Source organism: Dermacentor albipictus, chromosome 9, assembly GCF_038994185.2.
Source record: "Dermacentor albipictus isolate Rhodes 1998 colony chromosome 9, USDA_Dalb.pri_finalv2, whole genome shotgun sequence".
In the NCBI taxonomy this organism is placed as follows: Eukaryota; Metazoa; Arthropoda; class Arachnida; order Ixodida; family Ixodidae; genus Dermacentor; species Dermacentor albipictus.
In genome coordinates, this window is record NC_091829.1 from 40017851 (window position 1) to 40033700 (window position 15850).

General features: G+C 46.9%; 1 protein-coding gene across 1 annotated transcript in view; it reads right to left on the reverse strand.

The window, feature by feature from the left end:
• Positions 1 to 15850, reverse strand: part of LOC139046733 (sodium-coupled monocarboxylate transporter 2-like) — a 34046-nt gene that overhangs the window by 14518 nt on the left and 3678 nt on the right. The window contains exons 3-6 of the mRNA XM_070525293.1: positions 15455 to 15595; positions 13154 to 13283; positions 6146 to 6234; positions 3665 to 3774 (exon numbers count right to left, since the gene is read on the reverse strand). Of these exons, the coding sequence (XP_070381394.1) occupies positions 3665 to 3774; positions 6146 to 6234; positions 13154 to 13283; positions 15455 to 15595 (470 nt within the window). The remainder of the gene's footprint in view (positions 1 to 3664; positions 3775 to 6145; positions 6235 to 13153; positions 13284 to 15454; positions 15596 to 15850) is intronic.

Here is a 15850-nt window from a genome sequence, read left to right on the forward strand (position 1 = left end):
CAAGTACACAAAGGTAGCTACAACACAGGCTAGGCCAGACCATGTTACACGCTCGCAGAATGCCTTCTAATCGTACTCAAGTCAGACTCGTCGGTGCAATGCCTGTTTTCAGTCGCTCAGAATACATAAATGTCATGTTCTTGAGCTCCTCCGTGTTATCTTTTACGCGTCCTGCCGGCGCATGCAACACTCCCGTGTTATCACTCTCGGCAATCGCTCGTCGCGTTTTCGAGAAGCGTGAGTACCGCAATAATGTATATGTTGTTGCAGGGCTACAAAATGCGTCACAAACTTGTCCCACTAAAATTCAGTACACGCAAAACTAACTCACTGTGGCCGCGGCCCCGGCTTGCTTTTTTCGCTAACAGCTTCACATCCCCAGGCGCGGCGAGCAAGCCTCAGGGTATCCGAAAAAGTTACCAAATAATTTACAATACTTTTTTTCGGGTCAGAGAATGCGTCACGAACTTCTACCAGTAAGATTCAGTACACGCGAAACTGCGGCACACAGCCGAGCTGCTTTTCGCTAACTGCGTCAATAAGCCGGGCGCGGCAACCGTGCTTCTAAACTACCCCAAATATAACCACGTTAGTTACAATAATGTTGGGGGCCACAGAATGCGCGAAAACTTGTCTGTCTCAGGCGCTACGACGTAGTGCACGCATGCACACGCGCAAATGCGGCACACGGCCGAGCCTGTTTTCGCTTACTGCGTCAATAAGCCGGGCGCGGCAAGCGTACCCAAATACTACCGAAATAAGTTACAGTAATGTTGCGGCTCCTAGAAAGCGTCGCAAACATATCCCAGGACGAGGCATTAACTCAAATTAACTGCGCCAGGACGGCGGTGCTGTTTTTCGCTAACTGCGCCACTCGAACTAAGCCTAAATGTGATTAAAATGCGCCGCACACTGTCAAACACAATTTCTCACCTTGCCGTAGTACAGTAGTGCAGTGGTGCCGTGTGGAAATGCAGACGACACGCAAGAGAAGCATAGAGAAGGCCGGGAGCCCCCCAAAAATGGGCTATATCCAAAACAGACGGGTCGCCGAGCACGCGAGATTCGCACGTACGACCGTCCTCGCTCACTCCTGCGGCTTGTCTGGCGCATGACGTATGCACGCGCGTCTGGCGTGCCGCTAGCTTGTTGCTAGGCAACGCAACAAAAAGCTGCAAAGTATAAGTTCATTTACACGCAAAACTTTTTCACTTTTAGTGGGAAGGAATAAAAAAAATAAAACGTTGTCTGGAAGTTTATTTCACATTCTTTTTTTCTGATGCTCGCGTCAACTAACGGACGTTGTTGAAACCAGGCGTGACGTGTTTCCTGTTGCCAGTTTTTGAAGAGTGTCCCCTCTTGTTGAATTTCTTTCTCTATGGCACGTCCCCCAAAGATGCGAGCGACCCGCAGTCAACTTGGAAGCAGAAAAATTGGAGGACGCTTAAGCTCCGCCTTCAAGAGTGGACCGCGACAGTGTTCCCGTTGACCCGCCAAGGGATGTAAGACAATGGGCTACGGCGCAGCGTCTACGCGCCCCGCATCGGACGCGGTGAGCGTCGAGGAACGCCGCGTTCGGCGCGGCAACGAAATGTGCGCCTGAGCAAGCGACGCACGCCTGAGCCTTAGAAACAGCTCGTTTCTAAGGCAGCACCGCATTCGCTACAGGCGCTTTTGTACCGCTTTGAAGCATCGAACTCGTGGCTGAGTGGTGGCGTCTCCGTCTCACACTCCGGAGACCCTAGTTCGATTCCCACCTAGCCCATCTTGAAAGTTTTTTATTCATAAAGTGCCTGCTGGGATTTATCGCTCACGGCCAACGCCGCCGACACCGACGACACCGGCTTTTCTGTGACACGAGCTCCTTAACGCTATCGCGTTAAAATATCACAGTTTTGCCACAAGAGCGGATCAATGCATGCGATGGCAACATGTCAGAATAATACACGAAGTGTAAGACGCGTAGCTGTAATGGCAGCATGAATTTAAGTAGGCGTAAGCTGACTATAAGTGAAAACGAGCTGTTGTGCTATGGGTCCTCTGTTCGAAACCTTCAACTGGAAAATTTCATTTATGTTGAAAAAATAAAGCCAGCGTCTTAACGTCTTTCCCATTACTTTTTCGTATCGGGTATGTTTCAAACCTATTTCCTGGCCCGATCCCGAAGGTAGTGTGCAGTCGCGCCAATAAAATTACATCATTTGCAGGCTTGAGCTCTGTTAGTTTCCAACTTTCAATACTTTCTGAAAAAAATTAAGATGAAAGGCATGCGTTGTCGGTGTTTTGTTTCATAACATTTGTTTGTGCGCTGCCATTATCAATATACTGCGGAATAATTTTGTCACGAATTCAGGACCTGGTATGAGCATCTGTAGTGACAGAATGGTGCGGTAATACATAACCCGCATTATACCGCACCTCATAGGGCATGGCGTGGCACATAGCATATAACCATACATATACCTAAATATATAAGGAGCATCGTGGCGACGCCGACGGCAATAATTTGCTTGCAGTGTCCATATGATTGTTATCGCAACAAAAAGACAAAGACAAGTGAACGTGTCTATCACGCTTCTCTCAGCAGACTCAGCGCTCTGCCTTCCCCTGCTGGCATGGACGCTGCGGTCGCGCTCCCTATCATTCCTGTTGAGCAGCTGTGTGCCAACATAACACATATGTTTTTCATGGCGAAGTTTTCATTGCTTGCAATGAAAGCGCCCTAACGAGCATTCCTCCTACAGACCGATCGCCTTAGCCAGTTGCGTCGGTAAAGTAATGGAAAAAAATGGTCTTGTCAAGGATGGAATGGTTCCCAGAGAGCAATACAATAGTTGGTGTTGTCGATTTGGTCTCAACTGTTGAACAGGAAAGAAGTCGCCTTCGGTTAGTTGGAGCTGTTCTTCTGGACATTAAAGGTGCATACGACAATGTACTCCATTATGCAATCCGTCATGCACTCGAAGATTTAGGCGTCGGTGGCCGGCTATATGGACGGATTGTTAGCTACCCCAGTGGCCGCACCGTGTATACGTCGACAAGTGATGGCGACACCGGCCAGTACAATATCCGTCGAGGTGTTCCACAAAGGGGAGTTTCAGTCCAACTCTTTTCATTGTTGTACTTTGACTGGCCTTGCATCTGAACTTCCTAACGCGGTGAAGATTAGCCCATATGTGGACGACATATGCATATGGACATCTGGAGCCACCCGTCTCCGAATGCGTTGGTACTGCGTCACTTGAGGCAAAGTGCAAAAAAGCACGAGGACAGCAGAGACATCAGTGTCGACGTTCCCTTCTGTTGTGCTCGTGCTTTTTTGCGCTTTGGCTCATGTGATACCCTTATGTTTATGAGCGCTGAACATCGGGTACCTATTGTGGCAATTCGTTCATGTTTCATTGCGTTTATATTGCCTCTTTGTCAAACTAGGAACCTTGTGCAGGGTGTAGCACATAGATTGAAACTTTGGTGTAGTCTAACGCGAGTCATGAGTAGCGCGCATCTGGTAGTGCTCTGCTGTCCTGGAAGTATATCACAGTGTCATCGTCGTGCCTCGAGAAATTCGTGTAGTCGTTTGGCAAAATCAATTTTTTTTTGCTCTCACTGCTGCAACAGGTTTCGATCTTTATTATACAACGAGTGAAAGCATGCGTCAACTTACCGAGGCCAGCTACCACGAATGGGGTCGCTTTTTCGGAGACGCGTATGCTCGGTGAAACAATGTCCACATATAGAACGGCTGCGTGGGAGTTGACAATAGACGATATCGTGCTGAAACATGGAGAGAAACACGGGTAATAAAAGTTAGTGGGCAGTAGAAGAAAAGAAAAACTGCTACCGTCTTCGTCCTACCGCTGTACGACTGGTATTGGAAGAGCCAGTGGATGCTGTAGCAGTTAGGGGTTTTAGTTAGACGCTAGTTAGACGCTATGCATTGATGGACAACGTTATGCAACTAGATATATCGGAGGCGTTAGAAAGGCGGAAGTTTTCAATCGAAACGAGTACCGATATTCTAGAAAGAGGGCCTTTGAATATCGCATCGAATATCGAATCCAATACTGAATACATCGAATTTCTAAACAATGTGTAACATAAAGGTTGAATTTCTAGTCAGATGGGGGTAAAAATAGAGGGCTTCATTACGTTATGGTGTACATGTAATGTCGCGAACGATTGAATCTCAGATTGAGAAGCTCTCAAAGGAAAAATAACTGAAAGTTCATCATTTACGGTACGCTAGTGACAGTGACAGCAATAAAGCGATGGAAAACTGCCAGTCACGTTGTAGAGACGGCGTTTGCCTAAGCAGCAAAGTATAAGAAAACATCAGCGCACATCATTTTAATGGTTCATCCTTCATGAAATGGGCCGAACTATTGCTTTTCTTATTCAGACAACAAGCACGCAGGCCAAAAAGGGGCGAGACAGGCTTAGTCAGGGGCTCGAAGCTAGTGCGCGGAAGTGACCGCCTACAAGCGTTCGTCTCTCGAACTGGTGCGTCTACTCAACCACCGCCAGTCTGCTGTGGTGTCAGTTAAGGCAGACTTGGCTTTCATGGTTCCTCCTCCCTACAGACTGCAACAACGGTTGTTATCACAAGTGGTATCCGTACAGATCCGTGTGTCTGACAATTCCGAATGATGAATTCTCGAATAGAATACAAATTGAATAGCATAACCTATTCGATCGTTACTAGAAATTTCGCACATTGATACATCGCTATAGTAGACGTATACAATGCTAAGCATTATCTGCCATGCAGAGAAAGACACGCAAAGGTACACTTCACAATGGGGCTCGTTGAAGTTGGGGGAGCAACAACCCTGCTTCCATCTTTTCCGCGGCCTATCCCGCGTCTCCTAGTCGCGCGAAAGCAGAGCGCGATGCTGGCACCTAGCGCCCCCTGAACAAAACGAGGTGAGACCGCGACCCGCCGCTGCAGCTTTCAAGGGCACCGATGCAAGGTGCGTGACGTCATGCTGGAGTCACTGCAATGCCGAGCCAAGCCTTTTCTGATTTTTGTTTTTTAATTACGCTAGGCTGCTGTTGAAATGGATAAAACATTTTGCGATGCTTTAGTAGAACGGGTATCGAACTTTTACGGTCTTTTTCTAGGTTTTATATTGTCCTCAAGCAGAAGGAAACTTTTCTCTGTGAGTTACGTGGTTTAATCGCCGGCGTCAGTGAGATTCCTTCTGCATACCGACTCGCATCCCGATTCTCCAATGAACTTCATGTGTATTGGCTCCGATAATAAAACAAGAAAATCTGGTCCAGTAACGGCTAATGTTCTCTTTGGTTGGCAAGTACAAAGGTTAGCGGAGGGTATATGTAATGCACGATACATCTATCGTTGAGTGATCTAATTGTTTCACTATGAGGCGAGGATACAATGTTGAAAAGGAAAACGACTTCGGGATGGTCTATTCTCTTACTTTCACGAAAGAAAAAAGTGCGTCGCTTACTTGATCTTTCATCAGGTCTCAACAGTATACGCCTTCAAATGTTGAAGCTACGTCAACAAGAAAAATGCTTTTTCACCTAATATTTTCATTTCACGCTTTGTTCGAGCACTGACACATAGTTGATGGGATGTGTATTCGAACGAATACGCGTAATTACTCTTTCATAATAATACACCTGTAATGAATAGAAACAAGAGTTCTCGTTTTCATCGCAGCCATTTCTGGCGTTCCTGTCTTCAACACTACACTGTTCACCATGTCGTCTGTTAATGATACACTACTGTTCTTGTTTGCGCGTTTCATTTAGGAACTGACTCGGCGCTGTGGGGCCTTCGGACGCCGAAATCTGATAACTAAACTAACCAGTGGCTAACCGGCTGACTTGCTCACCAGGCTGAAACTAAGAGTAAAAGAAAGACAGTTAATTTTGATTGCCCTCTTTAACTCTTATCTTGCTTGTCGCTATGCACAAGAACGCCACAAGATTTCTGCGGAACTTGCGGACCTCTATCCTCAAGAGTAAACGAGAAGTGGTCAGCACTTACCGTTCTATCATAAAACAGAGCGAGGCCGGAAGTAATTTGTCAGGGGTACTTGCAACATGCGCTTGTTGCTACACTCTGACAGATGCAGCAAATTTATAGATGAGTTTAAAGTACGACGCGTGTAGTTACCTTATCGATGCGCTGACGACTCCAGCCAGGAACAACCCCCGCACACCTGCGATCGCACTGACGCTTGTGTTTATGTAGTACGGCACGATCTGAAACAAGGAGCGCATGACTATGTAACTGTGCAGAAGTGATATGAATGTGCACGTGTCTTTCACGTGCTATTTCTCACAGTTAAGCAATGAAAAAAAAGATGAGGGTGCATTGATCCTTAGGAGGTGATTGGTGACGTTAATGCGATTAGCCATGTTTCTTATGATGGGCGTGTAATTCATTATGATACGCTTTATCCCGTGTCATTCATGAAGCGCGATGCCTCGTGGGCACATCAGCAGGGCACACGAACTGGCAATCTCGCTGCCAACCACAGTGCCGAATGATAACGCGATACAGTATGCTTCGTTGTCGCCTTGTGGTACGTTCTCACGTACCCGTTGTGGCGCCTTGGCACATCCATTCTGCGGGATTGGCCAGGAATGGGCGCATACCAATATCCCATACGCAGCGGCAAATACGAGCTGTCTGTTCAGGCACACACCTAGTGGCACATACTCTGTTGCACGTGCCCAGTGACCCAAATTGTCTATAGGTCAGACAGCAGCGAACCGGAAGTCGTCCATTCGGGTACATACTCAGGGGAGTGCGTTTCGTGCTCGTCAAGACAGCAGCCAGCACATACCTAGTGGACCAAGCTAGTGTACAAGGTGGGTCACTGGCTATGTGAAACTTAGTGAAGTTGCTTAAGAATGCTAACCGCATCAAAAGTCACATCGCAGACTTACGCGGTGGGTCGAGGGGGGAGGTGGCAGGGCCTTTACAATCTTCGCGCTGCGGCCAGTCATTGCTGTGGATGAACGGGGCAAGTTCACCGGTGGCAATGCGCAACAGTGCCTAGTAAAATTTTAAGGCGAAGTTTTCGATCTCTTTCTTTCCGGGGTTTGACATTCGTCGTCGTTATTTCACCGGATATACTTGTCGTACAGACAGCTTAGACTACTGGGTATGTGCTGGCTGCTTGCCTTGCCGAGTATACAACTTGAAATCATTGAAGGTGTGCCCGAATAGGCAACTTGCTGGAGTCTGCTGTCTGGTTTAGCAGACAAATTGGGTGACTGAGTATGTGTCCCAACAGACAACGTAAGCGCATAGGGTATGTGCCCATTCTTTGCCGATCCCCCAGAATGAATGTGACACTGTTGCACAAGGGTTATGGCGCCCTAAACATATTTAGGTATATGTGGTACCATAGGTATATATGTACCACATTTAAGTATATAGGTACCACATATACCTAAATATGTGGTACATCCCTGCCAATACACCTTAAATCAGAATTTTTGTCTTGACAATCTACTCTCAGTGGCTTTTGGATCTGGGAACAACCGGAACGTCTGTAGAAGGCCGTCGCAGTAAAGAAGAGGCACCAGCCGTTGCAGCGGTGCAGTTGGCTTCACATCATCTTTTTTTTTTAGCTGTACCAAGACTTCGTCCATGAGTATCCTGATGGCTCCGTTACAACAAAGTTCAGCCTCAGCACTTATCATCCCATAGTTGAATAAAAACATGCGAATCGTTTGCCATCGGCTTCGTCAAAATGTCACAGACGCCAAGAAATTGGTTCGCCATGACTGATTCCTTGGTGGCTCTTACATGCATTGAAATGCCACACCTGGACAAAGAGGCACGCGTATAACCTGCGCTCTACTGAAAGAACTTACTCATGCTACTTCGTTAAAAGAACGTGTGGTATTCCAGTGGATTCCAAGTCACTGCGGAATCAGGGAAATGGCGGATGCGTTGGTAAAAGCAGCTCGTGGAAATTTGGAAACGCGCCTTAATCGCATGTCCCAGCCCCACACCCGGCGCATCTTACGAGGCTTCGAGCGAGAAATGTGCGCGTCGAACTGACTCACATAGAGCACAAGAATAATAAACCTGATGCCCATGACCTCTATCCTGAGTACCAGCTAAGACCCTTAGCTTCCACGACGTCATCGACATCCTCTTACACCGTCTCCGCCTCCAGTTGCAGAAAACACTCTTAAAGGCGAAGCTTTTCCTTGTGAACCCTGCCGGGTTTCACGACCGTGGCTGCGGCCTGGCTGTTCTCTTGCCAAATAGGTCAACCAATCACGGCGGAGTACACGCGCCACTGGGTTTCTTGCATCACCACCAGATGGCGCTCGCATCCGTGGCAGCGCCGGCCGTGAGGGGAAACAAAAAAAGAACTAGAAAGCTCGCCTCCACGCATCCATCCGCGGCTGCACGCTAATGAGGAAGTAAACTCTTCTTGCGTATAGAATGGATTCGAATTGCGCTACGTAAGTATGTGCATGCTGCCCCTGAAACCATGACGCGCTCAAGGCGGCCGTCGTACTCGGTAGTAGTCAGCAACTTCGCCTAACGAAAAGGCTTGGTATAATTTGTGTGTGCCCGCGCATGCGTGCGTGCGTGTACTCGTGTTTCTATTCTCTATGCATTCACAGAAAGCTTCGCTGTATATTGATTCAAACCCGTTGGATCTGCTGAATTCCTTTATTTCGAATGAAGCGTGTGACCTATCCAACATGTTCGCGCGATTACGACGACGAGGAGTTATACCACCTACCACTCGACTGTTCGAAACACACTACACATAGACAGCGCCTTGAATAAGAACTGCGTTTATTTTACTTGCATTGGCCTTTTTCGCATGCCAAGGTGTTAGGCCCATGGCGTTAAAAAGTGCATCACAATGTTATGAATGCACTTCAGCGCTTCTGTGAAGACACTTGCCTCTGTGACGATTATTAGTTCCTCACTCCTGCTTGGACCTGAGTGTGGCCTGCAGAATGTATAAATAATAACAGTAAAAAAAACAAATGATTGACTCTACTGCGTCGTGAGTAATTGTCTCATTCGTGGCATTTAAAACATGTACATCAGGCATCCGCGCACTTCGTTGCAATCGAGAACTTCTCGAAAGAGACTTTCACTCTGAGAGTTTTAGACCATTTTCTTTCCTTCTCTTTTGTTTAAGCATGAACTAATGCAACCAATTCTGTTGTTTAGTTTTCTATCCTTTATCAACAATCAAGCGGGATAGCTATAGCTGTCACGCAAACGGTGACAGCTAACGGTGACAACTCCTCTGTTTATAATAAAAGAAATAATTATACATTGCCTTCATTTTGGCAAGCCTAAGATACCGCCCGAGTTCAAGGACTTCCAGCCACCACCTGAGGCCACAACAACAAAAACTGCCAGGCCATTTTTTTAAAAGAAAGTTTCTTCTTCTTGACTTCGTCTTCGGGACGCAGATAACTACAGCTACAGGTAATGATATTGTCACTTGGTGGTGACGTTGACGAACACAGTAGCAATACTGTGAAAGACAAAACTAACTTTTATTAGGCGAACCTGTGCCCACAAAAACAGCCTACACTTATGGCGCAACGATAACGGCGAATACAGTCGGCGATCGTCGAAAGTCGGATCAGCGGGTCAAGCACGTCGGCTTTTATACATTAGACGTCGAATGTTCCAGAGTAATCACTGGGACCCGCGTGCTTTGCACAAAGTTCTACATTATTCGCGTCGCGCACACATGCGACCAGAGTACACAAGGTTCGGCCACAGACAGCGGATGGAACCATCGATAACATTCCAGAAACTTCCGATACATGCAGGCGCGTCCTGCGCTGTGCGATAACATTTGTTAGGTGCTGAAACGTGTCGCCCGATAAAGACAAACAAGTACACGTGTCAATATTTCGCTTGCATAATTCGCTATAGCAGCTACGCCGCTAACTCAAACAAGCTTCGCACCATTCGGATTCAAACATTGAATCGGATCAGCGTGTTATTCTTTCTGAATTTTCTTTTGTTGGAGCTTTTTATCTGCGTAATGCTAAAACTGAAGCGTGAATATGGCATTTGGGCTCGAATTCTTTCACCCGGAACACTCACGCAATTACTGGACAGTGTAAAAGTTGGGTTCGGGCATGTAAGAAGGGGTAGCTGTCCCATACCGTCGTCCAACTCATCCGCTCTAAGGGCGGTGCTGAAGGGAGGAACCCGTTCTCATCGAGAACGAGGAGTACGGGATTTATTTATATTGTCTACATGAAGGGTTGAGAACGTTGCATTTCATCAGTCCAGCATGACTGAAACGAAGCACACCGAAGAGCCGAAAACGGCTGCTTAAAACCCCCTTTGTCCTCCCTGCTGTCCAATCTTCGTCCAATCGGTGCGTTCAAAGTCGTCGAAGGACCACCCCTTTGCGGGCGAGAGTTAACACACTCACTCCCGCACTTTTGTTTCAGTGAACACACCGAACGGAGTGGGGGCTCGTTGACTGACGTTGTCACGCTTTACTCGAGCTGGCACGTCTTCGTCACTGAGCTGACTTCGCAGTTAGCGGCCGCCTCTGTCAAACGACCACGACGATTACCGAGTCCGCGGCGGAGTGCCGTAGAACAACCTTTTCCAGGAGTTCTCGTGCTCCAATTAGTCCGTGAAGGCGAGAGCGAACCAGCTAACAATACTCGGTCCGCCAAACGTGTATTGCCTTACTGGAGCCGTAGCGCTGTCCGAAGGGGGCTTATTGTTGGCTTCACGAAGCGACCCGTCGCAGCGGGGCCGGAGAGGCCAGAAGGTCACTACCCCCGCTGGCCGATCGTAACAACCGTCGTACTTCCGCGTGGCGTGGTTCTGTGCCAAACTGCTTCTCGAAATTTTAATTGTTCTTTATTGGCTCTAACTAAATTGTTGAAAAGCAGAATCTGATGACATAATGGTTCAATGTCAAGAAAATTAGTGAACCAAATGTTAGTTGAAAAAAGATCGCTATATTCCGACCAAGAAATGATTCGCTCACAAAAGCTGGTGGAAATTTATCTGGAAAGAATATATTCGTCAAAATAACGAAACACAATAAAACAAAAACGAACTTTCTGGTATAAATAGAACCCCCCCCCCCCTTCCCCCCTGAAAAAAGATTACGCCAACTTCTTCTAAAGTAAAAGCCGAAAATGCTGTACCTCAAATCATGCTGCAAGATATAATGAAAACACACCCAAATTTCCACTCTTAATTATAACGAATCACTCGCAACATAATTAAAATCACAATTTTTTTAATTGTTTTTATCCTGCCCATGTTCACAGTGCCTTGAAACGTACTACTTATTGGTCCATCGGGAAGTTTCATCGTACGTTTTACTAGAACAATGTGCGAAAAAAAAAAGTTCGTTTTGTGGATAACCTGTCCCCGGTCGCTATCAGTGCTATACTGCTGGCGTCTGCGTATCGCATATCCCGGTATTTCATAAATGGTAATAGGCCATACGGGCATCTAAAGCTCTCTAACACGTTTACTGGGACGCTAAAAATTGATATTAACTGCCCCTTACGAAACATTCAAGCCCGTCCATGTACAAAACGTAGGCGCATGAAAAAAAGAATGCAGAAAAAAAAGGAAAAAAAAAGAGGAAATTGATGGACGACCTACACTTTAACAATGTTACTTTGTTTTGACAAGTTGCTGTAGCGCGATAGCGAAGGAACACGGAAATGGACGCGTACAAACGCCAAATTCAATTTCACTTCGCTCAGTCCCCATGGGATTGCATATAGGCAGAGACACGCCGACGAAAACAAGGCGCGAAACAGCAAAGCACTATAGACGTAAATCGTCACGCCGACATGGCGAGTGTCACTGTGGTTGACTTGCGTGCGGCAATCGGTATGAATTAGACAGCCCAGGTGTTCGCAGTCACCTCGTTGCGAAATCAGCCAAAGCCGAATCAGCTTGCGCCACGCAGATGTGCTGATTCGCTGACAAAAGCTGGTGGAAATTCATCTAGAAAAAATATATTCGTCGAAATAACGAACCACAATAAAACAAAAACGAACTTGCTGGTATAAATAGAACCGCCCCCCCCCCCCCCCCCCACTTTAACAAAGATTACGCCGATTAGGTCGTTGCTGCCACTGCCTACAACGCGAAGAACCGTACCTAGCGAGTTAGTAATACTAATTGCATCTTTGCTTACAGCGCCATTACGTCGTTAACACACATTGTTTTTTGTTGCTGACACTTTAGCTTTGTTAGTTTGCGCATACGTGGGTCTTGCCGTTTACATGTCACTTATTAGCAATGCGCTTCCAGTCGTGAGATAGCGCTGGCGTCGTGTCGCCCTTTCGTGGTCTGCAGTTTGTTTCGTTCGCGTTGTATATAACGATGCCTGTAGCCTGGCATCTGGCGCGGCCCAGTCTCGCAGGCCGTGTTATACAGCTTAGTGTTTTCTGCAAAATATGACTAGAGGGAATTCAAGCGCTAGTAACAACGGGAGCTGCTAGCATGGCGGTTAAATTAACTATGGAAATGACGAGAAGTGCGTGGATTCGCCTTACACTTATTTCTCTTGGCTTGAAAGGGCCTCGTGACTTTGAATATGGTGAATTGTCCAATTGGTGACAAAATTATGCGTTATAAGTGCAACGATTTGCAAATATTAGGCTCGTTGGTCCTATACTTACTGTCTTGCTGTGTTTAGAAATGAACCTACGAGTGACTGGGAACACAGATAGATCAGGCGCAATAAATGCCATTGCAAGAACATTGCAAGAAGAAGACGTGCCGCATAATCAAATAGGGGTTTTGGCAAGTAAAACCGCAGAATTCATTCATTCGAGGCTCAAGCACCAAAATTAGACAAATCCGCATTCCACGGTAGCAGAAAGATCAGAGTACTATAGTTCTCTCTATTAATTTTTCTTTGACATTTAATTGGTCTGCAGTACTTAATGGAGTTGCTCGAATTATCATTTGAAAACGACGCAAGACTTTTCGAAATACCAGCTGTCGCAAGTAAGCGCGTGACACCATGCTGTCAAGTATCCTTCAAATGATGTTCGCGTTCGGAAATTGGACGAAGCAGTCCAGTAATGCGTCAGGCGAATGCTTTCTTGTGCGTTTCTGTGCAAAGCTTCCTTCGGAAATATTGCAAACTCTGTATCAATAAGGTACCTGATCGTAGCGAGATATGGATCCGGAAAGAACTGGGTCGCAGTCCCGAAACCAAAATACCAGGGTCAATGCTGTCAGGCCACCGATAGCGTAGAAGAACGAAAGGAGGCCAGCGCCGATGAACGTTACCCTGGAAAAAAGGCAGACAAACATGTATGGGTGTCGGCATATAAAAATTTGCTTGTGTAATCCATGTTACTGTTTGAGACAAAGACCACCGAATATTGAATGGAATACACAATACATTCCATCTGCGAAAAAGAAGAATAAAAAAGAAGAAGAAATTGGTGACCTATTTTCATTACATGATGCATGTATTACCAATCCCAACTGCTCCAGCTCAATGAAGAAACTTGTAAAAATTTGGAGGACGCTTAAGATTCGCCTTCAAGAGTGGAACGCGATAGCGTTATCGCAGCCTGTTGGCACCGCCCACTCATTCGCTCGGCATGCTTTTGACGAGACGAAGGGGAGAAGCGGGCGAGTGGCGCGTCACCTGTTGGGGCAACGCCGTACATTGTGAGTAGGGGGTCTTCTGTGTTTGCCGCAAGATGGCTATGCGTGTGCGCGAAGCACACAAGAAATGCAGCGGAAACGTACTTCGCTACTCGTTTAACTGCGACTTCTGTAATTTAGATGCACATAATTACCGATATACACCGCAGTATAACTTTCTACGGCACGTTTCTAAGGCAATACCGCACTCACTAAAGGCGCTTTTGTCGCGCTTTGAACCATCAAACTCATGGCTGAGTGGTAGCGTCTCCGTCTCACGCTCCAGAGAGCCTGGTTCGATTCCCACCTTGCAAGTTGTTTTTATTTATGAATTGCCTTCAAGGATTTTTCGCTCACGGCCAACGCCGCCGACACCTGGTTTTCTGGAACACGAGCTCCTTTACGCTGTCGCGTTAATAAAAAAACATTCACCGACGATTACGGTACTCCCTAATGCGAAATTTGAGCGCAGCTCTATACGTATTTTCATTTCACGATACATGGGCTGGCACGGACAATCTGTCTCGGGCGACATGGAAATGCAGCGAAGGGTGGCGCGACTGCCTCATTAATGGGAAGATCGCGAGAGCCAACGCGTGGGTGACGCGTGGGAGCGATTACCAACAGCTGCCGCAGAGAGACCTCCCACACGACATGCGCCACTCTGGCACCATTGTCGACGCGCCGCGATTTTCTCCTCTCCTTCGCCATACCCTCCTCCGCCTTCCGCCTCACGGTTCCGCTGCACTCTCTCCGCTTTCCTCCTCGCGTCCTTCATCTCCCGCTTCACTCCGCGTTTCTCTTTCATCTTTCGCTGTGTTTGTTCGCTCGGTTTCGCCGAGCTACGACGCCGAGGCACGCCAACGCTCGCCGCAGGGAGGGGTGCCTATAGGAGCTGCGCGCTAAAAGAAAATTAAATCCAGTGATTTAAGGTGCCACGTCCTCCATCTGATTGTGAGGCATGCTACAGTGGAGGACCCCCGATTAAGTTTGACCACCTGTGGTTCTTTAAAGTGCCCCCAGTGCACGGTGCACGGCGCACGATAGTTTTTGCACTTTGCCCCCAGCGAGAACGGCTCCCGTGCCTGGGAATTAATATCCGCCACCTCGCGCTTAACTGCCCGGCGCCATAGAAACAACGAAGAAAATTGATTGTGCATAACAGGACATGTGCAAGGACAGTTAGGAAAGCAGCTCTTCACCAAATGTTGAAGGAAGAAAGTGGTATAAAAGCCCGTGGATTTTCTTAAGGGAATGAAAGTATGCGGAGATTGTCCAAATAATGAAGTACTTGGTTAAAGGTAGAAAAGCAAAATAAAAAGAAGAAATATTTACTAGGCTGCCTGATGCAAGGCATCCTTATTGAACGAGAGAAAATTATTGAAAAGTTAGCGACTCTATGTGATTCGCTCAGCAAGTGGTGCTTCTGCGTAGTAAACGTTTTTTTTTCCTGCACCAGAATCCCTGGGAACATTGGCCACTTGCGTCGTTCCTTCTCCCTGTGGAGAACTTGAAGTGTCGTATAGAGTATATGTAGTATGTGAGCATAAATAAACGTTCAACAACTTGTGAATTCTCAATTCTAATATGAATCGGATAGCAAGGACTGTTCGATCGGTAGTAAAAATTTTGAACTCTTTCTTTCTTTCTTTTCTGTTCACTTTCCAACTTTCCGTATTCATTACATATTTTAGCGAAACGGGAAAGCCGCCACCACTACACGGAGTTTAAGGTGTTTGAATCGTTTTTTTTTCATATATTGAGTTCCATAAAGAACAATAGTGTCGGCAATGCACGCGGACTTACATTCTAGCCTCGGGGAGGGATCTTGCGGCCAAGAACCTTTGCGTGATCATTTGATCCAGGCCCAATCGCAGGAGCTGATAGGGGAAAGCCGCGACTGAGGCGGCCCACACAGTTTCGTCGGTGGTTAGGTCGATGTCAGTCCTGCGTAGGAAGCAGAAACTCAGACACGTAACATTCTCAATGCATAGTTACAGCGCCAAGATGCAAGGAAAGAGCCGTGAAACAACGCTGACAGCGCTGTCTTCCTATTAATTCTGTTCGCAGAAGGAACAACTTATGTAGTACTGTGCAACAAAAACGCCAGAACGTAAAGTACAGATGGTGCGGCCCGCGTACTTTATTGTCTCTGCCTATAATGCGTTTAGCTCTGCGCTGTGAGCGTGTTCAGGCTGACCC